A 23,752-nucleotide genomic window follows, 5' to 3' on the forward strand; every position below is an offset into this window, starting at 1 on the left:
TTTTCCCACATTTATTATTGTGTGCCCCCTCTAAATATTTGGATGATACGGTACGCAACTACATTGAATTTATGTGTTGTGTGTGAAAGCTATATAAATATACACGCAATTTCATTAAGGTTTAATGTAAGGTTTAATGTGTAAGGTTTAAAATTGCTTTTATATAACAATAGCACAGAATCCCTTCTGACAATAGAAGGTAACATCATTCTAAGGCAAGGGACAAAGTCGCAGGCAAAGTCTTAAACGCTTCGATGGAGATATATAAGCTAATCGTCCTACTCTTTTTACTCTTATGTACCTGTCCCAAGAAAACGCCTGTAATAGAACACGGCTATCTTCACGACCACCCTGAACGAGCATGCAGGTGTCAAAATATTCTTACCAAGGGGTACCACAAAGCCCGTGTTCCCTACTATGCGAATGCTTGTGTAACTTTTCAACTCTCCATAATATGCTGTGGGGATATAGAGATTAATCCCGGACCCTCTAACCATCCAACGGATGTTCATAATCGTACTGAACTTTCTTCAACCAACTACCATTATAGCATTAATGAGTTATATACCATTGGGGCCAAGTGTAACAAAGGAAAAATTGATATAGGCCTAACTGAAACCGTAAAGGACACGATCAAAGAATTAGAAATTGAGAGAAAACTGTTTAGGCATCGACACAGGGGTACAAGAGCAGGACGACGAAAAGCTAGGAACCACCCGATACAAGTAATAGTGAACCAATTCCCTGTGAAATCTCCCGAACTCAGATCACGTGATCCGTCGAACCTTGTAACTGTTCCAATACAAAGGATCGATAATGATAATAATAATGATAAAAATAGGTCAGAACTCCCTTCACTCTTCCTTTGCAATGCAAGATCTGCTGTCAATAAGTTTGATGAACTCAGTGCAATTATTCAAGTTCATGATGTTGACCTATGCGCCATCACGGAAACCTGGTACAAACATGATCTTCCACTTGGACTGGTTTCCATTCCAGGTTATTCAATGTTTGTCAAGTCTAGAGAGCATCGGAGTGGAGGAGGAGTAGCCCTGTATGCCAAGCACCACTTAAATGCAACGTCACCCAGTAATATCAAGGTACCTGACAACTTGGAATTAGTTTGGGCCAAATTGCGCCCTCACCGACTGCCTAGATCTATATCGTGCATTTTTTGTGCTGCTGTCTACTTCCCTCAGCCTGACAATTCAGTTGAAGCACAATTGGTTGAACATCTCCTTGCAGCTATCGACGATATCATGACCCGCCATCCGGAAGCTGCAATCTTCCTAACGGGTGACTTCAACCGATTGGACATTTCCGCCTTAATCGCCGATCCTCGTTTTCAACAAGTTGTAAGACAAGCGACTAGAGGTGATAGGATCTTAGATAAGATTATTTGCAACATCAGCGAAAGATATAAAGAAGTTATCATCTGTTCTCCTATAGGTCAGTCGGATCATAATTCAGTACTTTGGCTTCCACGAGACCATGTAGCTCCAAGCAATGCTAGCCATTATCGTACAACTCGTCCTATGCCTGACAGTGCAATACGGTCCTTCGGTATGTGGTTGAATAGTGTCGATTGGACTGACGTTACCAACAAGGTGGATATCAATGAAAAATATGAGTTATTCATTCAAACGCTCCAATCTGCAATAGATCATTTCTTTCCGATTCGTAGGGTGAAACTTCACAAGTGTGACAAACCATGGATGACCCCACGGATAAAGCATCTCATCAATGAACGACAACGAGCTTTCCATCGAAATGACATTGCAGTTTGGAAGAGATTAAAGGCAACCTTGAAAGTGAGCATAGAACATGCTAAGAAGGAATACTATGCTTCACGGGTTCAACGCTTGAAGAAAAACAACCCTTCAGCTTGGTTTCGTCAAATTCGAGTGATGACCGGAAATACAAAGGATCCTAAGCCTATTCAAATTCCGGATATACCTTCAAGCGATGAAGCTGCAATAGCTGCTGCCATCAACCAGTCCTTTGCCTCTGTAGCATCCGATATCCATCAACTCGACTTAGCTGAGCTCCCATCATACCTACCATCTAAGAGCCCTTGCCCGACTGTTTCTTCTTGGGAAGTTTATAAAGAACTATCAAAAGTGCAACAGTCTAAGGCTGGCGGCCCTGATGGTATATCAGCTAGGATCATCAGGGAATTCTGTCTTGAACTTGCGACCCCCTTGGCAGACATAATCAATACCTCTTTCTGCCAAAGCAAAGTTCCCACTAACTGGAAACGAGCCATCGTTATTCCAGTTCCAAAGACACAACCCCCAACGATAGATAAACTTCGTCCAATCTCTCTAACCAGCCGCTTTGCCAAGATAGCTGAAGGATTCATGGCAAACTGGATTCTACAGGATATTAGACCCAAACTCGACCCTAACCAATTTGGTAACAGAAAATTCCTCTCAACTAATCACTATCTGATCAACATGCTTCATTTGATGTACGATAATGCTGACAAACCTAAAGCTACATCCTCGGTAATTGTAACTGATTTTAGTAAGGCATTCGATAGGGTGGACCACACGATAGCAATAAGGAAATTGATTGATCTTGGTACCAGATCTGCCATTATTCCATGGATTGCTGATTTTTTATGTTCACGTCAGCAATGCGTAAGATATCGTTCAACGCATTCTGATTGGGTAACCTTACATGCAGGTGTCCCTCAGGGAACTAAATTGGGGCCAATTATATTCTTAGCGATGGTCAATGATATTAAGCCATCCTCTCAAAACTCATCTACCTTCAAATACGTAGATGATCTCTCTGTTGTAGAATGTAGGAACAACAACCAATTATCTGAATTGCAGAAATCTATGGACTATATTCTAACATGGTGTGAACGCAATCATATGAAAATGAACCCCCTAAAATGTGCGCAAATGAATGTTTGCTTTCAAAGGTCTTTCCAAGTGCACCCATCAGTTTATATTGGTACCCATGAACTGGCAACTGTTCAATCAACCAAAATTCTAGGAGTCATTATTCAAAACAACTTAAAATGGGACCAAAACACAAATGATATCATAAAGAGATCAAACAGCAAAATTCACATGCTTAGATTATTGAAACGCCATGGTCTTCCCCAAGATGATTTGTTGACAATATATAGGTGCTATATTAGACCCGTGTTGGAATATGCAGCTCCTGTATGGAACGGGGGACTCACCAAAGAGCAGATCACAAGGTTAGAAAGAGTTCAGAAAAGGGCTTTAAGGGTAGTTATGGGCACACGCTACTCTACTTACGATAATGTCTTGGTGGAATTGAAGCTTCAATCACTCTCTGATAGAAGGGAAGATTCAAGTTTGAATTTCTTTAAGAAAACCCTACTCAATACAGACCAATTTGAATCGTTTTTCCCTCCAGATAATCCAAGATTCTTGAGACGCAAACCCCTAATCCCTGAGCCAAAATGCAAAACTAAACGAATGCAAAATAGTGCAATACCGTATCTCATTCGTATACTTAACAATAACCAGAATAAGTGAATAGTAAGTATGCTACTTGTTCCTACCTGCTCTTTGGACTTGTCAATCCCTCAAATGCTTGTGGTTTCGTGTCTCACTTTTCCCTTTGACTCTTTATTACCTTTTCTATTTCTCCATCCTTCCCCTCATTCTGTTTCTACTACTTCTTCCCTTTCTTTCCTCATCCATTTTCCCCCTTCTTCATCATTTGATTCTTTTCAGTATCTCCTTCCCTTTTCTTTTACCCTTGCTTCATTCTTTTCACCTTTGGTCTCTGCCTGTTTATTCCTTTTCCTTCTCATTATCACAGTCCTTCTCTTCACGTTTCAGTTTTTTTCTCAATGCTTTCTCCTTTTTCGCTTTTCTCCATTCTCTTTTTTTTCAACACAAACGTTATGCACTCCATTTTATTTTTTTTTTTTTGTTTAACAATGTAATCCGGTACAATACAGACAAATTTCACTGTTTTTATCTTCACAGTTTACTATCATGACTATGTTGAAATCGAATTATCTATAACTTAAACAGTTTTTTATAGTAGCCTCACTACCGTTCTCTCTTGTTATTCTTTTGTTTCGTTATATATTTACGCTGTATTCCAAATTAAGTTGTTTTCACTATTGACCAATTACTCCATCTCGTTTACTATGCTATTGTTCTTGTTTGTTTTTTTTTTTTTTTTTTTTTTTTTTTTATCCGCCTTATTTAATTGCTGCTTCGTTTTTTTATCTTCTGTCCCTTTTCTCCTCACTCTTGTTATTCTGCCTATTTTTTCTCCTTATCCGTCATCTCCTGTGTACTCATGTATTTAATTTATACCTTATTTGTATATGATCTGGTACTTTGTTTGCATAATTTGTATGTCTCATCTATGAATTTGTATTTTTTGTTTTAGTTCTGTGATTTTTGTAATTGATGCTAACGTCATATTGGACACATTTTTTCTTATAAGTTTCTCTTTGTGTACCATATTTGTTTTTTATTGTATTACTTTTTTTTTGTTGTATGCCACACTCTGTTTATTCCTTATGATTTCAATCTTTTATATTGTAAAAACTTTTTGTAATTCGGCTCTGTGCTGTGATGAAAGTTTTTTATCTAAAAAACCATTTTGAATTGAGGTTCCGGGGCTCCACCGCGGACTCCACTCATAAAGCACTGTGGTATGGATGAGTTTGGACCATGGCCCCCAAAAGTTTTACAACGAAACAAAAAAAAGGAGGAAAGAAAGAAAGGAAAAGCAAAGAAAAAGTGTATAATATTTTTCTTAATATCACGTCAAAATCTGTTAGAAAAGTTTTTTTTTTATCTCGCTCGCTTCGCTCCCTCGGGACTTATATTAAACTACTTCTTGCCACAAGCGCCATACTGGGCCCCCTGTTGTGCACAATCATAATAAAAATCCTGTTCACCGTGGCGTACAAAAATATTATATTATCTTTTCAACATTATGTCAAAAATATCACAAAATTTGATTTTTGCAATAAAAATGTCAAATTTTTGCTCGCTAGCATTTATATAAATATATTTTTTGCCCGATACTCCAGGCCCCTCAATTTTTTTGCCTCATGATGCCTGTTCCATGATATGACCGGGATATTTTTGGCTCTTGCCCCCCCCCCTGGCCATCGACCCCTGTTACGCCACTGTTATGCCCTGTTTTGCCTTTTATGCCCTGTTTTCATCCATTAGTTCTTTAAAAAATCACAATTACTTGCATTTAGTGCTCACTTTTGTGAAAAATATTTTCCCCATTCACATTGCGTAAAATGTTGAATACAGCGGTCTATGGCGGTCATTTTAAATATCAAGAAAATTAATGTGTTTTTTTTCAAAAATCGTTTTTACAGAGAGTATTTCACTCCTGCAACACAATTGGATACAATTTATGGCCAATCTGCTGGCAATTATATGATTTTCATGGGTAATTCGGCATATTTTGGCGGCTATATTGGATTTTGCCCGTTTGCGGAAAATGCTCGAGGTTACTTTGGCATCATTCTGAATCGTAATTAGCACCCTTGAATTGACAAGACATCATAAAAAAATATTTTACATATGAAAAAAAGGTTTCGTCAAATTCCAAGGGGCCTATCCTGGACTATTACGAGCTTCTGGCAATTTTTAATGCTGTCATGAAGGTTCAAAATTAGAGTGAGACCTCTTTCTTAAAACCATAAATAAGCTGCCTAAATTGATTTAATTTTCAGCTTTTCAAATACGCTCAATAATACCTTCAACATACCACCATTATGAGCAACATCATTTCCAGGCGCGCCGGAACACTTTCAGTTTTTTGGGGGGGCAAAATCCCGAAGGGGGCACAATATTTTTGACAGCGTGAGATACCGAAGCGATCGAGCGGGAGAGGCTGTGGGACCCCCCCCCCCCGGTAAGGACTTTGTGTAAAAATGGAGTATAAAAGTTGCGTTTCTAAGAGCATTCAAAAATAAATTTCTTGAGAATTAAACAGTCTTGGAGTTCTTTTTGCTCCTTCTGTTTCCTCCAGTCTGACCCAGACTGGTGTTTCTTCATGATCAGGGTCGCAGTTCCAGCAAATTACGAGCCTTATATTGCAAACGAAATTGTTTCAAACCAATGTAATATAGCCCTTTTAAAGACTTTAAGATGACAAACATGACCGTACGCAGCCGGGGGCCGCCGATCGTGAGGGCAAAATTCACAAAATTCATCAAAAGTGTGCACGAAATCCTTCAATTTTATTGTAGAAAATGCAAAAGCTCCCCCATCACAAACCCCCTCGCTCTTAAGTTTCTTCGAAAATTTAGGTCTTGCAGCCCCACCCACTCCCGGATTTTTTTTTTTTTTGCAAACGTCCATGAATAACAAAAGCTGGGATGAACCAGAGAACATATATAGCTGCCATCTCGATCTGATTAGTAACAGGTAATGGGAAGAAGTTTTGGAATCTAAAATACATAAGTGCTATATCATATGAGCTGAAATAGTATCAGACAAAACGCCTTCCAATCATGCCAATGAAAAGGAATAGAGGAAAATACGGGGCTGTGAAAATATCTTAAGTGTTTTTTTTTTATAGTAGAGCAGTACTGTAGCGCTTATTTTAGTCTTTTATTATTTACATTTTTATTCATATCTCGGATAATATGAGTCCGGTCAAGAAGACACTTTCACAGATAATTTTATTTGTTTTTCATGTCTAAACATTATCTGTAAGACTAACTTAGTTGCTTTCGAGTGGGATTAACCATTTTCAAAAATGATTATAAATTATAATCCTCTACACATGATTATTCTGTGTGTAATTTTCTGATGTCTATATTGAGTTGAAATGACCTTGGTATTTTCTTTAGGGCACTGACTTGTTATCACTGTATTAACTCAATTTATATTTAGTTGAAATTAAAATATTGAAACAAGTTTCTCGAGATGTTATGGTTTCTGGACTTGACAGCTATATGACATAGATCTCGGGGGAGGTACTTCCATTCACGAGTGGATACCTTGCGCGACCATGGGGTCTCGAAAAGCACCCTAAACACGTAATTTCCATATTCCGAAAATGCACCCCTTAACAAGTATTGGCGTGTGAAATCCTACTTTACTACACAATATTTTGTGGGTAAACTAATCGTTAGAGAGTTACAAGCAATTGTAATCATGACTATTGAAAGGAGTGAATACAACTTGCGATCCCAAAATCAATGTGGCACAGGAGGTTTTGTGGCTGGCACAGGGGATTAGCATCGGATTAGTACTGTGGCATTGGGTTAGTAGTGTGCGTGGCATGTTAAGAGTTAACAAGTATTGGAAACAAAACGATACTCTTAGCAAATATTCCCTGAAATGAACCCCTAAACAAGTACAGGAATGTTTTATTGTTACCGGGGCCTTCGGTCGTCTGCTTTACCTTATTTGGTTTAGTACGACCCCCATCTTCTACACCTTGCGCGAATCAGACTCTAAACACGAAGTGTTGGGGCAAAAAGGATATCCTTTATAAAAAAAATCAATTTTGTTTTATCATCCCCACAAATTCGACTCTAAAGACGTAATTTTCCTAGCGAAATAGATACCTTTTTTTCATTACTTTTGAGTATTTGACACACTTATCACGTTACGTACGTAACGTGCCCTATCGTGAAAAAGACATCCTTTTTACGTGTTTTTTTTGGTCGCGCATGGTATCCACTTGTCAATGTAAGTGACCCCCCCCCCCCCCGACATAGATTTCATATGTTGCTCGAGTAACCAGTGTTCACGCGCGTTATCGGGTCCGGTCTGAGCGTTTGGGCGGCCGCGCGTATGTTAGACGACACATCCAGCATCATAGAGTTATAAACCTAATCATTGGTGGACCACTATCAATTTGCCATTCGCTTTTAGTCTGAAATGTATTCATTAAAAGGTTAAACGTTATCACACTGTAATAAGATGGAAAAGGGGCTTTAGGTATGTTTCACAGAGGAATTTTTTTATTCCATTATGAAAAATACGAGACATTTGGCTTCCTCCTGCTCGTACGCACGGGCGTCCGTCGATATAACACATGAAATTTTATGAAAATATGCACCCTTTTTCTTAAAAGTTGATGGAGAGGGAGAAAAATTAATCGTATCAAGTCGGGGTATTCAGTAATGAGTACAGGAGAAACTATATTTCACTGATTTTCATGATTCATTCCATTTGATTAACTCATCTATTCGTGTTTTGGGGCTAATCTTTCCCTTACGCATTGCTTTTTGGCAGACGTTCTATGGAAAATGCACCTTTTTTCACACAAACTTTGAGACACTCTGTATTCATTCCCCCATTGCTCGAGAATGAATGGGCAGTTAACGACGGGGTTAAAGATTTATTAAGGAACGGAATGTATATTTCATGAAAATGAAAGCCATTTTCCCATTGGATGTTATCTTCAATACGTGTTTTTTAGATGAAGTTAGTTGTCGAATAGGCTCTCCTGGCATTTGAGGTCTCTATCGGTGACGTCACTCAGGATCGTCATGCCTGAACCATCGGCCGGGCAGGGGTCGCGATGGTAGTATGATTTATGCATAATGCACTCGATATATACAATAATCTTGTCCTCCCGTTCAAATGAATGTGAAACTCATATAATTTTCATCAGAGCATTCAACAGGTGTACTGTAGTACACATTTCTTTGTTATAAGTGAATTAAAGTCCCTCCAGTGAGTTTGATCACCCCTATTGTAAAAATGTATCACCCCTACGTTGTAACACAGTCAGCTGTTTGCACTCAGGGTCACTCCGTGACCTGTGTGTGCGTTCAAGAGTTGTACACGATTTTCTGTCTCATTTAGGCAGAAATCTTTCATGTTTTTGACAATGGAAATGACAATTTTCAGGCAGAAAAGTGCCTTCGTTTACTTTTGTCCTTTATAATAATTTATCATTTTTCTACTTTCAGGGGGGCACATGGGGGGGGGCAAAATCTCGTTTTGCCCCCCCCCCCAAAAAAAAGGGGGGGCAAGTGCCCCCCCCCCGCTTCCGGCGCCCTTGATCATTTCCCCAATTAACCCATGCACACACAGAAAATGATATTTCTAAAAACCTCAATTAACCTACTAAAAATATATTCAACACATTTAAGATATAACGGCAAAATGATCATGGTGTATCAACTTACCTGGGAATTTACAGATTCGATGTCCTCGCCGAATTCCAAGGTTGGTGTCATTTCTTGCGGTACCTTCATCTTCAAGTGATACTGGGATAAGCTTTGGGATGGTTTGAACATTTCTTCCGCTGGGATGTTGTTTCTCTTTGCACTCAGCAAACATTGGAAGAGTGTAGTTTAGTCCTAGGCCGTCACTACATGATATCTCCACCGCATTATTCTCTTCTGGCGAGACGAAGAGGGCTAATTATGATCATTGAAAAACAATAGAAAAACAAAACAAATCGAAATGGTAGATGTACTGATTACCGGGCTTATGACTTTTTTTTTTATTTCTTGCATCTTTTTCAATTCTAAATAAAGTTAATTTATAAGAGTATTATTCTAATAGGGTCGATCTGGTACACTAGCTACGTCGCCCACTTCCTGAATATATCACGTATATGAATATCCAGAATTTACTTTCATAAACCAAACACTGTTATAAAACAGTCTTCAAGGAATACACAACATCAGCACCTGTTACAATACCATTACTAGAAATAGAAGAACTCAGATGTTATGTTAAGATTGTCAGTATTAAAACAAAATGTACATGTTAAGTAGCAAGAGCATGAAAATTGGCTGATTACAGCTAAGCATGATAAATATATTTAGCGGAACTCCTATCCCCCTTAAAATATTGCTTGTGATGTGACAACACCAACTACACCACTGGACTTGAAATGAAGCTGGTGTTTTGAATGACCTCGGGAAATATGGCATTTACAGCAGTTCGTGTTAAGCACTGGTGATGAATGTCGTCTGCTGCTGAACCGAACGATCGTGTTGGCAATGGTTGGTGTTGATAATCTTATAATTTCCCAGTTTCACATATACACTAACCCTCAGGGATTGGGACAATCGTGATTTCAAGTTCGGTGCAAGTGTTAGTGTTGGCGATATCAAGCGGACGAACAGGATGAAACATCACTGTAAAATGAAATTTTACAGTGAAGATAGGTACATAGAAAAAATAGAGCTTTATACATTCTAATAAGCAATGATATTTGCCCTACCTGATTCTTGAAATGATTTAATCCTTATACTCTATGGTGATGTTTTGTAACATTTTCTCTCCGATTTTACTTCTCGCGCAAAAATTAAGTCAGCCCTTATCTGTAAGCCACTGATTTGTGATGTTCGACAGCGCGACGCAGAGGAGGTGGTTCACACAGAGATCTGCGTAGAGTTGCGTGCAACACTACGCCGCTATTTGTTTTGCCTACGCAAGTCTACGAAACTCTACGCAAAATGGGTACTCGGGATGGCTGTTTGGCGTAAAGCCATCTACGAAAGTCTACGCAAACTTACGCAACACTACCCAACTGGACGCCACTTCTACGCAACGGCACGCCGCTCCTACCATGCCTACGCATATGGCAAGCCGTTTGTACCATAAAGGCGATAAACCGAGTTTATCGCCGATAAACTCAGTTTTTCGGCGATCGCGAGAAACTCTGTTTATCGTCGAAAAACTTAGTTTATCGCCGATAAACAGAGTTTTTCTCGATAAACTAAGTTTATCGAGTGATAAACATAGTTTATCGAGATAAACTCTGTTTATCGGCGATAAACCGAGTTTTTCAGCGATAAACAGAGTTATTTCGATAAACTCAGTTTATCACTCGATAAACTTAGTTTTTCGATAAACTCGGTTTATCGAGCGAAAACCTCAGTTTATCGAATGGGGGCTATTGCTTTCGTCCCTGAAAAAGAATATGAATTTGGAGATATCCATTACAAAAGAATTCTTTAAATGCAGTACCCCTCATTTGCAAGTGCTCCATATCTCAATGAAATTTCCTTTGCAAATGGTGTCTGAAATCAGAAAATACTTGGAAAGTTTCAATTCTTAAAACAGTTTGAAAATGAGGATCGAACAAGTAGTGGTTATTTGTATATAATTTCTTTTTCCCCATTAATTAGTCCTCCAGACTATTTTAGATGAAAATCACAATTTTTCTAGGAACAAGGTAACATAACGTTTTTGACAATTTAACTGTCAGTAACTGTCAGTTAAAGCTAAATTGAGCTTATTTCGTTTTATACCTTAATGAAAATCAATCAAATTATGAAACTATTTTTCTTTTACCTTATCTCCAATTGACCCCCCCCCCCCTGTACAAAATTTTCCGCTTTCCCCCAACCGCCGCTGATTGCGTGGCAATTTTCAGTGACTTCTTCTGGGGAAGTATCCCGCATCTTTTGAAACAAATTTTGCGAAAATTTGACCACCGGTCACGGTCACGTGACATTTCATAGGCGCATGTCAGACTAAATTTGACAAAAACCTGCATTTTCCATACGTTTGTGTGCAAAACAGCATATTTTATAAATTGCGCTAAAACACAGCTATTTCAATCTTCTGAGTTATCGCTCGATAAACAGAGTTTATCGAAAAACTAAGTTTATCGAGTGATAAACTCTGTTTATCAAGTGAAAAACTTAGTTTATCGCGAAAAACTCTGTTTATCGGCCATGTAGTGGGCGATAAACTTAGTTTTTCGCCGATAAACAGAGTTTATCTCGATAAACTCTGTTTATCACTCGATAAACTTAGTTTATCAAGAAAAACTCTGTTTATCGGCGATAAACTAAGTTTTTCGACGATAAACAGAGTTTCTCGCGATAAACTCAGTTTATCACTTGAAAAACTGAGTTTATCGGTGAAAAAATGAGTTTATAGTTGCGATAAACTCGGTTTATCGCCTTTATGGTACAAACGGCTTGCCATATACGCAACACTACGCCAAAAATTACGTTTCTCAAAACACTTGTTAAAACTTGTGCATGGAATGGCTGAAAACGATTTTATTTCTAGAGTAAAACTCACTGGGCAAAATGAAGAAGATTTGATGCATGGAACTGTTTTACCGTATAATGCAAATATTTAAATGTCATAACCTTGATATGTCTTGTCCGATTTTGATCAATTTTTTAGTGGTGAGGTTTTTTTCTTAATACGTTTATATTATTGTCAGCCTGGTGTCCATCCTTTAAATTTGGCTCACGCCGGGCCCTATACTGTTTCTTACCAGTTTCTGTCTCGACTGCATAGCAGAGTGCCGCTTTTCTGACGGTGGCGGGCGGCGTCGTCAATTGATATGATTATCGGGATAGAAATTTCATTACATATTTCAAGGAATTAAATATCTAGTATTTCTCATACACTAAATTGTGATTCACAAATTTCCATCCCTCTGCATGCCGATTTCTCAGAACTTCACCAATTGGAACCATCTGTGAGTGAAACCATTATATAGTTGCCCAACTTCAAACTTAATTATTTGCAAGTTAACTCGTACTTTCTCTGAGTACTTCTAAGAACCTTGATGTTTTTTGCTCGTTTTCTTGCCTGAGCAAGACTACATGTATAGGCGCCGCTTTTCCGACGGCGGCGTCGTCAAAATTGACATCTTAACCAAGTACAAGTTTGTGAAATGTCATCATAACTTATTAATTTAGAATTTAAATGGGCATATTTCACAAATTTGGACATGTGAATAATCCAGAGGTGTCGGAACCAGGGTTGGGTATTCATAGCAGAGAGTAGATTGGTGGACTGATAAGAATAAATGCTTTGAAGTTTTCGATATAGTGCTTTGAGTCCACCACATTAGTTTGTGTCTTGGTTCTTGCTCAATTGTGACACAATAATTTTGAGATGAATGGGCATTGAAATGACTGAAATTTCCTGAGAATGATTATTGGGCCAAAGGTATAGACAGTTGAATTGCATTAGTGAAGTTCCATCCTGATATTGCTAGAAAGTGAAAGGTCATAATATATCTCTTGTGGAGATAAGTTTAATATAATCAAATGCCAATGAGAAATCTGTTGTTTTGTCTTGTTCGTAGATGGTGTCATTTTTTATGTTGTGTAAGAAAACTGAATTAGCACTTTACATGACACGTGTACAGTTCGTCAATTGCCCTGCAGAGAGGCTTTAACTTTATAGGTAAATGTTCCCGGCAGAAAGGTGTTAGCATAAAAGTGAGTGTAGCGTAAAAAAATATGAAAGCTTATTAATTCAAATTCTGAAGATCAGTGTACACCAATAATGAGTAAATGGAGATAAATTTGTAACCCACAAAATTAAGAACTCCATTTTACAGAGACATTCGAACATCAAAAATGTGATTATATTAAACTTATCTCCACAAGAGATATATTATGACCTTTCACTTTCTAGCAATATCAGGGGATGACTATGTTCCTGGTTGTTTGGAGGTGAGAGGATGCATTACCTAAGGGGAATGCACCCTCTCACCTATTGACTTCAATGTGCAAATTCAAGAACAAAAATTATTTGCTTGCCCTGGAATGCCATTTAAAGAAAAAAGCATCGGTGTTTGCCGATGGAGATGGTCTATCGATGGCACAGACACTAAGCACTAACATGACTAAAGACAAGGAGATCCGAACATTCATGTGCATGATTTGAAATGTTGGAAATTTCGGAGTGTCATTCATGCCAATAGTTACTTTACATCAATGAATATTATTTTTATAAAGCATTTTAAAGCGTTAAGGACGTATAAAAATTTCTTCAATAAATTCTGAATATATTATTGACATAACTTCGCAACTATTTGGGGTATGTCTAAGTGATAAGTTTTTACATTATTCTTATTTTATTCAAATTTTATTTGTAATATTAAAAAAAAATCTGCATGCCAATTTTTCCTGTAACGGCGCGGCATACAGGTGTACTTCCCTGTTGGATCACCGGGCATGGTTGAAGTCAGTGTCCCGATGCCATGGTTGCTTTTTCCCCGAATATTTCTTTGCTAGCATAGAGATGTACAGGTGCCAGCGAGTACGAAATCGCCGTTGATTTTGTAATGTTTGTGCGACAGCGTTTACATTTATTTACAAATTTATAATTAAAAAAAATCAGTTTACTTACAAATACACCAGATTACTTTCATTTCTCACTTCTCTTTGATGCCTGTCTGTACTGTTGAATGTAACACAACCGAACTCTGTCGATGGTTTTCAAGACCAAGTTGTTCGTTTGTGGTAAAAATCTCCCCAAAACGCAAAAAGTCAAAGACAAGCCGTTATTTATCCCCAAAAAATCACACAAAGAATAATGGTTTATGAACAAAGTGGCTTATAAATAGTCACTGACATCATCAAATCACGCCTAATATAATGCTTTAAAGAAATATTATTTGGGCTAATTTAATTATAAATCGCCAAAAAATCACACTACACCGCTTATAATTGCCGACAAATGTACGTCATTAACAAGCCCAATTCGCAACTAGTAATTTCCTTATGAAAGCTTTTGGAGTGTTCCGATTATCTTCTTTAATTTCAATTTTATTTGTAATATTAAAAAAAAAATCTGCATGCCAATTTTTCCTCTAACGGCATACAGCTGTACTTCCCTGCCGGATCACCGGGCATGGTTGAAGTCAGTGTCCCGATGCCATGGTTGCTTTTTCCGCGAATATTTATTTGCTAGTAGCATAGAGATGTACAGGTGCCAGCGAGTGGGGACCTAAACCACGAAATCGCCGTTGATTTTGTAATGTTTGTGCGACAGCGTGACCATGATTATATTTAAAAATTTGTAATAATAAAAAAGAAATCATTTTACTTACAAACACACGAGATTACTTTCATTTCTCACTTCTCTTTGATGGTTGCGAAAACCCAAAACTAGTTTGCATGCATGCATGCGTGAGGGACTGCACAGTTATTTGCCCAGTACCGCAAGGGCACTAGTATTCAACCCGTTTGGAGAGTTTCCTCAAATATATAGAAATGTAGAATTTACCTGAATTTCAGACCCGTCTTATTTCCAAGAGCAAATGCTGGTTATTATTTTTCCATTATTTTTTTCTTCAATCAGTTGACTGTGTGCGCGGGCGATCGAATTATACGGCAACGGTTTTTGGCACTAGTCCCCGTCGGCACTAGTATTCAACCTAGCAATGAAAGATGGCCCTGTCTCTAAACCTGCCCTTGTCCCATCCGACTATGGACTAGACCAAATCGCAAAAAGAATAATGGTTTATAAAAAGTCAAAGGCTTATAAGTCGCTTATACAAACCACTGACGTCATCAAATCACGCCAAATCAAGCCAAATCGCAACCTGATATTTCCTTCTGAAAGCTTTTCGGAGTGTTCCGATAGAGTTTTCGACGAGTGCAGGCGCCTTCGGCGTTCCGGGAACTTTGCGTCAAGTATTACCAAACATCCTGCCTGATGTTTAGATCACATGACTAAGGTCAAATGTCATATGGGTCAATGAACTAAGACCATGTTGGGGGATCAGTATCGAAGTCTTAAGCAAGTTTTTGAAAAGTCCTCGTAACTTAGAAGGTATATGGACCTAGTTCATAATGGTGTATCATTGCATATACTACCCGAGTTTCATGTCACATGACCAAGGTCAAAGATCACTTACGGTCAACAAACTTTGGCCAAGTAGGGGGTATTTGTGGAATTGTCATCATAACTTTAACAGCTTATTGATCTTGTTCATGAAACATGGACATGAAAGCAATCATGTATTACCGAATATCCTGTGCGCGTTTCAAGTCACATGACTAATATCAAAGGTCATTTAAGGGCAATGATTATTGACCATATTAAGGGTAATTGTAGAATTGGCATCATAACTTGGACAATTTTTGGATTTAGTTCATAAAACATAGACATAAGGGTAATCAAGTATGAATAATTGTTTTGCATATGTCTTAGGTCACATGATCATTGCCAAAGTTCATGTTGGGTCAATGGACATCGTCTTTTATTATCATATAAATGTTTTTTTTGTGGATAATTATTCAATTTGTGTTTTCAAAGTCGGCATTGCTGCTATATCTAATCGCGTAATGCAGGCGAAACTGCCAGAAGCGTTCCACTTGCTTTTGAATTTTGCTTATTCAATTTTAGTACGTCATTTTTCAATCATAAAATGAAATTTGAAGTACAAGATATGCAATAAATAGTGGCGACAGATATTTCTGACAGCAAAATACTGTAACTATAGTAATGCACGTAGCGCTACGGTTGATGAGAATAAAAAATTCCCATCTATTTAGCGCTTAAAAACAGAATCGATACACATGAATGATTAATGATTACTTTCACTCTTATATCTGCTTTCATTTATCCCTTGATGTGTATTGAGCGCTGAACACGGCAGCTGTCTGTAAACATGATAAAGCTGATATCGCACTGGGAAAGATTTTGTTTTACTTAGGGGTGATGGTATGTTTTAGATGTACATTGTCTTCAATTACTGATGCAAAGACCCCATTGGAAATAAGCCATTTCGGCTTCCATGGGTATTCCTGTCAAGGTATACACTTGTTCATATTTTCTTGTACTTGTTCATGTTACCTGACAAATAAAATCAATCAATCAATCAATAGGAGAAATTTGACTTGCAGAAAACAACAAACAACAAAAGAGTTTTCACTCCAAAATAAAAGTGATTCGGGTCAGGACAAAAGGATGGGTTCAAATGCCAAGAAAAATATGGGGAAAATAGATTTTAATTCGTCATGAGGACGAATTAGGTGGTCTGTCGTGATTTTCCATTCGGTGTCGGCTCATGTTGTATAAAATGATTCATTTAGATATGATCTATTTGATAATATTGATCATAGACATCCTGTGAATAAATTTTGACCATGACTAAAGTGATTATTAATGTGGTGATGACAATCGTGATGATTATAATGATGATGGTGATAATGCAAGACGGTAAATACGAAATTGGAAACGAGCTTGGAAAACTCCTCAAAAATTTTAGAAGATTTGTACCAAAATTGGCTTTCCAAAATTGCACAATGAAAGGCGCCTTTATTTTCACAGCAGCTAATTTATACTTGATAGTTGCTCATTATTGATGTTTTTATGCAAAATCTTTTTTATAAATTTTTTGTACTGTCCGCAATGTTTTTCTAGATTTTAATTAAAATTTCAAGCAAGAATATTCACGATGCCAGTGAGTATTAATTTCACAGGTTTTGACCAGAAAATTCATAGGTGATATTTTTTGAATAAAATATCTTTAATATTTTTATTCAAAATTTATGCTAAATTTCAATATTTTTTTATTGAGAAGTTTCACAATGCTGTCACAGCATTCTCTTCAAAACATATCGGTGATGTTTTTGATAAAAAACATTGTATAGAAAGTTTCTTTGTAAAAGTTAGCAAAATTTCCGCAAATTTTTAAATATTTTACATACAATTTCCATCAAGAATTTTCACGATCCTTTTGTTGTGTATTCTATGTTGACGATTTTTAATGAAAAAAGTCATGTAAAAGATTCAAATACCGTCGATTCTCCTTTAGAATTTCGGAAAAATTAGTAATTTACCAATTTTTTAAAAAATGACCGAATAGAAAAAATCCGGGAAATTCCGCAAAATGTCCAAAATGAAATTTTGCAATCAAAGAGCGTTTCAATATTGCAACGTTTACTGAAAAATACATCAATGATATTTTACGTTAAAATGACCCCTAAAAAAGTTCCGGCAAATTCCAAAAAATGCCCTACATAAAAAACCGCAAAGCAAATGGGCTTGCAATTTTCAGCACGACCGTGCAACTGATTAATGAAAAATTTCCTTAAAATATTTCTTAAAATTAGGTCCAGAAAAAATTTGCAAAAACTTTAACGAGTAACACATTGATGCTGTATATTAGTCAAAAGTGAAAATTATTCTACGTTTTTTGTAGAATTTTTTTCAACTACATATCAAAATTTCCTTCAAAAGCTTGTTGCTAGCCCGCGTGGATTTAATGAGGAAACTGGCACTTCTATTCATGCACGGAGTGGTTTTGGCAATATTTTGATTAAATTTCATTTTATTTCAGATTTATCTTTTGAAATTACATCGTGATCTAAGTGCTCTTTCAATCATAGACTCGTGGGCTCGAATTTCCTTCAGCAAAGGTTTAGCCACATCACTGCCTTTGTACACGACCCAGGTGAGGTAAATCAAAGAAACTGTATCTAATTGGATTTTCGATTACAATGCACCTCAAAATCGATATAAAAGTTTTTGGATCTAGCGATTAATAATGATTGATAATTTTAATATAAAGAGCTGTTATAAAATCAACACACTAACATGAATTCACATAATCTTACAAGTAAAAATGATTACTAAATGCAAGGGCGGATATAGGATTTTCCAAAAGGGGTTGGGGACATTTTTTAGAGAAAAAATTTAAAGCAAAGAAATAAATTAAAAGTCTTCACTAATAAAAGGGGAAGGGGCACACCTGTGTTTTAACTGCAATTGTGCCTCTCAAAGGGGGGGGGGGGCACAAGCCGGCTGTGCCCCCACCCCCTGGATCCGCCAGTGACTAAAAGAGTCTGCATGCAGTAATTTGATAATCATCAACGCGGTGTCCATTCACACACAACTTTATATTTAGACCGAGTAACGATATTAATTTATTGTATTTGCTTTCAAGCACGTTAGAGCTTTCTCTTACCTGCGTGTATTAAAAAACCCTGATTTTTCTAATAAATCAATAAGCAATAGTGCATTTACAGGCCCGGGTTATAGGCTGCCATTGACTTTTACAGTTTGATTTGCAGTTTGGGTGCGTGTGCAATATTGGATTACTGAGGGAAAAATACATGGTAATCCACAAATCTGTTTATAAAATCACCGATTTTGTTAACAAATATTTTACTGTTTATTTATAATTGTATTTAATTAACAAATCCTTAACGACCATATTGGATTAAGCTCCTTTTTTTAGAATAACATTGTTTCTGATTAAGCTCCTTTTGGAAAAAAAGCTAAGTTATGTTTTTGCCAACTTTCCAAAATATTTTTGATGCGATAGGTGCATTTGATTCACATGTATAGGATTCACTTACGTATCCATTACAACAATCAGATTTGTCAAAAGTGGATATAGTCCCTTTGAATTGTACAAATCATATATTGGAATGCGAAAATTAAATGTTCAATAATTTTTCACTTAACTTTAGATTCAAAGACAAACCTATAATCGTTATGCTTATAGTTATGATAATATACATTGTTGTTATGGTTATCATTATTATTAATATTATTGTTACTACTATTATCACAATTATTGTAATCATTATTACTATTGTTATTATTATCATGATCATCATCATTATTTGTATTACTATTATTTTCACCATCGTCGTCATTACCATCTTTTTAAAACCAATATAATAACTAAAAAGGAATTGGGAAATACTTACCAACCAACAGAAATGGTAAGAGTCTGCAAATAATGGTCCTTGGTGCCATCCCCCGTTTTCGATATTAAAATATTGACATCATAATGGGGCATATGTGTTCACAGCCGGCAGCTTCGAAATGACAGTGGTTAAAATCACTAAGATACACTGAGGTGAAGTTGCTATGTCTAGTTCGGTCATTTATTATAATGTTGCATTCTTTCGCTGCACAGCGTTCCTTTCTGACTGGCGTGAATGCTACGCCTCTCTATATAACGATACCAAAACACCTGACGTAACAATGATATTCAACCAATGCAATATCATATTGGACACGTATTATCAGTCACTCCGTGGTCTGGCGAATCTGACTCAAATCTTTCAAATGGAAGTTTCTGGGTTAGCATCCCAGGCAAAGCGTGCGTTCATTCACCCAAATATATCCGTACTGCATGTACTGCCCTTAGCCCAGGTTGGGGAAATTGGTACCTGACTTGTAAGATGAATTGAATTCATCAAAGCAGATATGAACCAATAGCGCCATCTCGAGTCCTCATTTACTCATACCTGGCCAATTTCCTGACCCATAATGCTAGTGTAGTCTAGTAAAACAAAAAGACCCACTTGAATAATTACATGTTAATTAACTACTCAATACATTTATACCACAATAATTATGTTACCAAGTAGTCGAACAATTACTTTTCCTCCAAAAACATTTCAGTTTCTCTATACAAATACAATTATAGGTCGATATTTTCTCTGTAGTGTTAGTAAATATCTGAAAACGTATATTTTAAGACTGTATTTATAACACACAGTCAATGATATACCACACACAGTTCACTTCCCCTTTAACTTTCCAGAGCGCTTGAGCTAAAGCCACTGTTACCCTTTGCAGGTGTTGTGCACAGACAGTAATATAACTTACGCTATTAATATTGCTTTTGATATCGTTATATCCGATTCTCCTCACATCCAGGATTTAATTGACTCTCGCTTTATTTCAAATAACACTTCAGGGGCGGCGACATAATCCAGGCGACATAATCTCCAGGGGCGGCGACATAATAAAGGAAAAGGGCAAGAAGGCCTATTAAGGTGACGTCTTTCTTTTCTTTTGTCAGTTGAATAACAGAGGTGCATGTCCCAGTATTCTCTTTTCGATACTATATTATCTTCCTTTAAAAAAAACTAACTTCGTCTTACTTTTTCCCCTATTCTGCTTTTCCTTTCTTGAAAAATCATGAAGGAATTGGGCGTCCCTGTCCCTGTATTGCCCCTTTTTTCATTTTTGGAATGATTGCATGAATTTGCAGCGGAAGTAATCCGGATGGGTGGGGGCGCACAACTTTTGTCATGGATGCCAGCAATATAATATTCCATGCCGTCTTATGTACAATAAACTAATCAGCATCGACGTTAATAATTAGAAGGTTAATTACAGCAGAACCTCTGTTCGGTTGATCAAAACAGGGTCCTATTGTTGACGGGTATTCTTCGTTCCGTTTCATAAATTCATTGTGATTGTCTGCTTCAATGTCGCCTCTGTAATATTAAAGAGAAATGCTAGTTGCAGTAAACACTGATTTCATGAGAAAGTCTGTAAAACCAGGCTTAATTGTCAGTATATCATCGAGGATGTAGATCTGGTACAGTTACATAAACTGAACTTTGTGAAATCTTGAAATCTACGCTGAAAAGTGTTCACACTGAAGATCACCAACACAGATAGGCACACGTGGAACAGCGTATATTGCTGGAATAAAGACCCGACGGAAATGACAGAATCCGCGCTTATTTTGCTTATTTCTCAGCAATTACACAATTTCTTCCAGTATCCTTTGGCACATATTTTTTATTCATACAAACAGACACTTGCGTGGTCATTATATTAGATTCTGTAAAAAGTCATTTTGAGATCGTTACCAATACTGGAATTTATCTTTAAAGTAGACAACCAAAGAATAAAACGTATTTTATAATGATAGATTCCCCCCACACATTTTAAAGGGGAAGTATTAATCGTCAGATGAATAACTTCCTTATTCAAAATATTGAATGAGGCTTAATATATTTGCAATCCATATTTCTGCCTTCATCTGTCCTCCGTCAAGTTAAAACATTAATGACGTCACATCCCGGACACAGCTGGCTGCAGCTAATATACATGTCAAGTACTTTGCACATATTCGTGTCTTACCTATTTAACTCTTAGCTCTTTATGCGCCTTGAGCACTCTACAGAGTGGATTTGGCGCCTTACAAGTCTCATTATTATTTTCTCGAGTCTGTATGAAGGAGTTTTGAAACTTTCATGTTTTTGTTTGTCTGATTTGATATGTTAAAATGACATAATTTTCAGTCTGGGGTACACCTTTAAACGGGAATCTCACCCTGAATAAAAAAAATTTTGAAAAAAAAGTATTGGCGAAGGTTTGAGGAAAATCCGTTAAAGATTAAGAAAGTTATTTGAAATTTGATTTTTTTTTGTGTGTGACGTAATAAACGAACAGCTGCCCCATATGTTCTGCAATATAAAATGCATGAATTTCACGTTTTTAATGGTTCCTGGTGCTAAACTTTAAGATTCAATAACTTCGTTATTTTTATCCGACTTAAATATTTTCAGCCCGGAGCATCTCTTTAAAGAAGTGAGCATAGTGATAAATTATTATCATTATTTTATTACTTAAAAACGAATCATCTACTTAGCTCTTCATTCATTCATTCGTTCATTCATTCTTTTGTTCATTCATTCATTCATTCATTAAACATACCATTCACGCATGGCATATTTTGGAAAACAAGAAAAACATAACAGTGTGTTTGTCAAAATTTGTAAGGGTGTACGAAAACTCTGATTATTACTTCTGCGAGGTAGTAGCAATGACACGTTTCCTTAACTATACATGCTATAACAAATATGTAAGTTTATCTTTCGGGCCATTGATAATGTAATCATATTTCTATGCAAAAAAGGGTCTCATTCTTACCAAAATATCACAAGGCATTTCATTCAGGGGAGCGTTTCATGAAAGGACTTGTCGGACGTTTTATCCGACAAGTCCTGTTTTATCCGACAGTTACTATAGTAACAGTGCTTCTCAACCAATCAGAATCCAGGAAAGTTGTCAGATCTGACAACTTGTCGGACGAAAATATTGATGAAACGCCCCTAGGTTGCAGTCTAACAAAGAGATGCGATTAATCCGATCAACCACAACTATGGAAAGCCAGCAACATTAACATGTAAGATGCACGTCTGCTCAACATATGTGGACGATATGATGGGTATTCATACATTAATTGTTTTCTTGAAAATTCGGTGTACTTCTCTTTGCTTACAAAGGACATTGTGCAAACTTCGTGTAGAATAAAAATTATGCCATTAATGGATTTCCATATTATAGAGGTTGATCTGATCAATCATAACTTTGTAAGACGGGGCCCTGTTTTATCACATCCAAAACACAACCAAAATAAACTGACTTAAAATACACTAGAAAATGTAAGCTTTCAATTCATTGTATACAATGAAAATAATTTATTTATATATTCAACTGGCACCCCAAAGCACTCCTAAGTAGAATTGAGACTGTTCATCCACTAAAATCCGAAATCATCCCTTAGTAATTGTACATGTATATAATGCAAGATACTTTATTCATTTAATTAATTGGCACATCTTCCATGGACTATATATATATATAATGGAAATGCTTTATTTGTGTTTTTTTATCAATTAGCACCCTAAAGAATTTTTGAAACGAAGTGTTATTAAAGCTGTCCAGCCAATCTAGATAATTAAATAAAATTAGATTAAGATCTCTATGCATCGTATATTAAGCAAACCATTTATTTATTTAAGCACCTTGATCTAAACAAAATTCTCTTACAAATGCCCAACCAATCTATATAATAACATATAGTCTATCTACATTCATTGTATATTTGATTAATTTGCACCCCAAAACACATTCTGAAATTAAATTAAATTACTTGACCCACAGATAATTTCGCCTTTCACTATATTATGCATGTATAACACACATGCTTTAATTACTACGCATATTAATTTTGTATTGTATTTGTTTTACAGGCGTATCCCGCCACAACATTTGCTTTTGGGGAATAAGGCCTTCTTCTGTAACATTTTTTTTAATGAATGTTTATATTAATTGAAAAATATAAGCATTGGCGATGTACCTGTACGGGTCTCCTTCATAATTATATTTGAGATCAGTAGTATGGAGAGGGGCGTAGCAAGGTCAATACCCGTGTTCGTCAATCTTTCGGGCACATGCCCTTCATCAAGATCTAAACCAATATATAAAATATAAAATAATGCAATAATATATATATACATATAAATATA

General features: G+C 36.6%; 1 protein-coding gene and 1 long non-coding RNA gene across 2 annotated transcripts; one reads left to right on the top strand and one right to left on the bottom strand.

The window, feature by feature from the left end:
- The first annotated feature begins 1,007 nt into the window (after positions 1-1,007).
- On the top strand, positions 1,008-3,417 carry LOC121412134. Its single transcript, XM_041605039.1, has 2 exons — positions 1,008-2,507; positions 3,400-3,417. The coding sequence occupies exons 1-2, from the start codon at positions 1,008-1,010 to the stop codon at positions 3,415-3,417; spliced, it is 1,518 nt and encodes a 505-aa protein (XP_041460973.1).
- A 5,779-nt stretch (positions 3,418-9,196) lies between these two features.
- Positions 9,197-19,810, bottom strand: LOC121411750. The gene is made up of 2 exons (XR_005969536.1): positions 19,397-19,810; positions 9,197-9,367 (listed from the first exon to the last, which is right to left on the bottom strand). It is a non-coding gene; the product is annotated as an uncharacterized LOC121411750 (long non-coding RNA).
- Between the last annotated feature and the right edge of the window lie 3,942 nt (positions 19,811-23,752).

This window comes from Lytechinus variegatus, chromosome 3 (genome assembly GCF_018143015.1).
Source record: "Lytechinus variegatus isolate NC3 chromosome 3, Lvar_3.0, whole genome shotgun sequence".
In the NCBI taxonomy this organism is placed as follows: Eukaryota; Metazoa; Echinodermata; class Echinoidea; order Temnopleuroida; family Toxopneustidae; genus Lytechinus; species Lytechinus variegatus.

What these genes read in the sequence shown, in the direction of transcription:
- LOC121412134 (XM_041605039.1), top strand. Translation starts at nt 1,008, where the DNA reads ATGTTTGTCAAGTCTAGAGAGCATCGGAGTGGAGGAGGAGTAGCCCTG.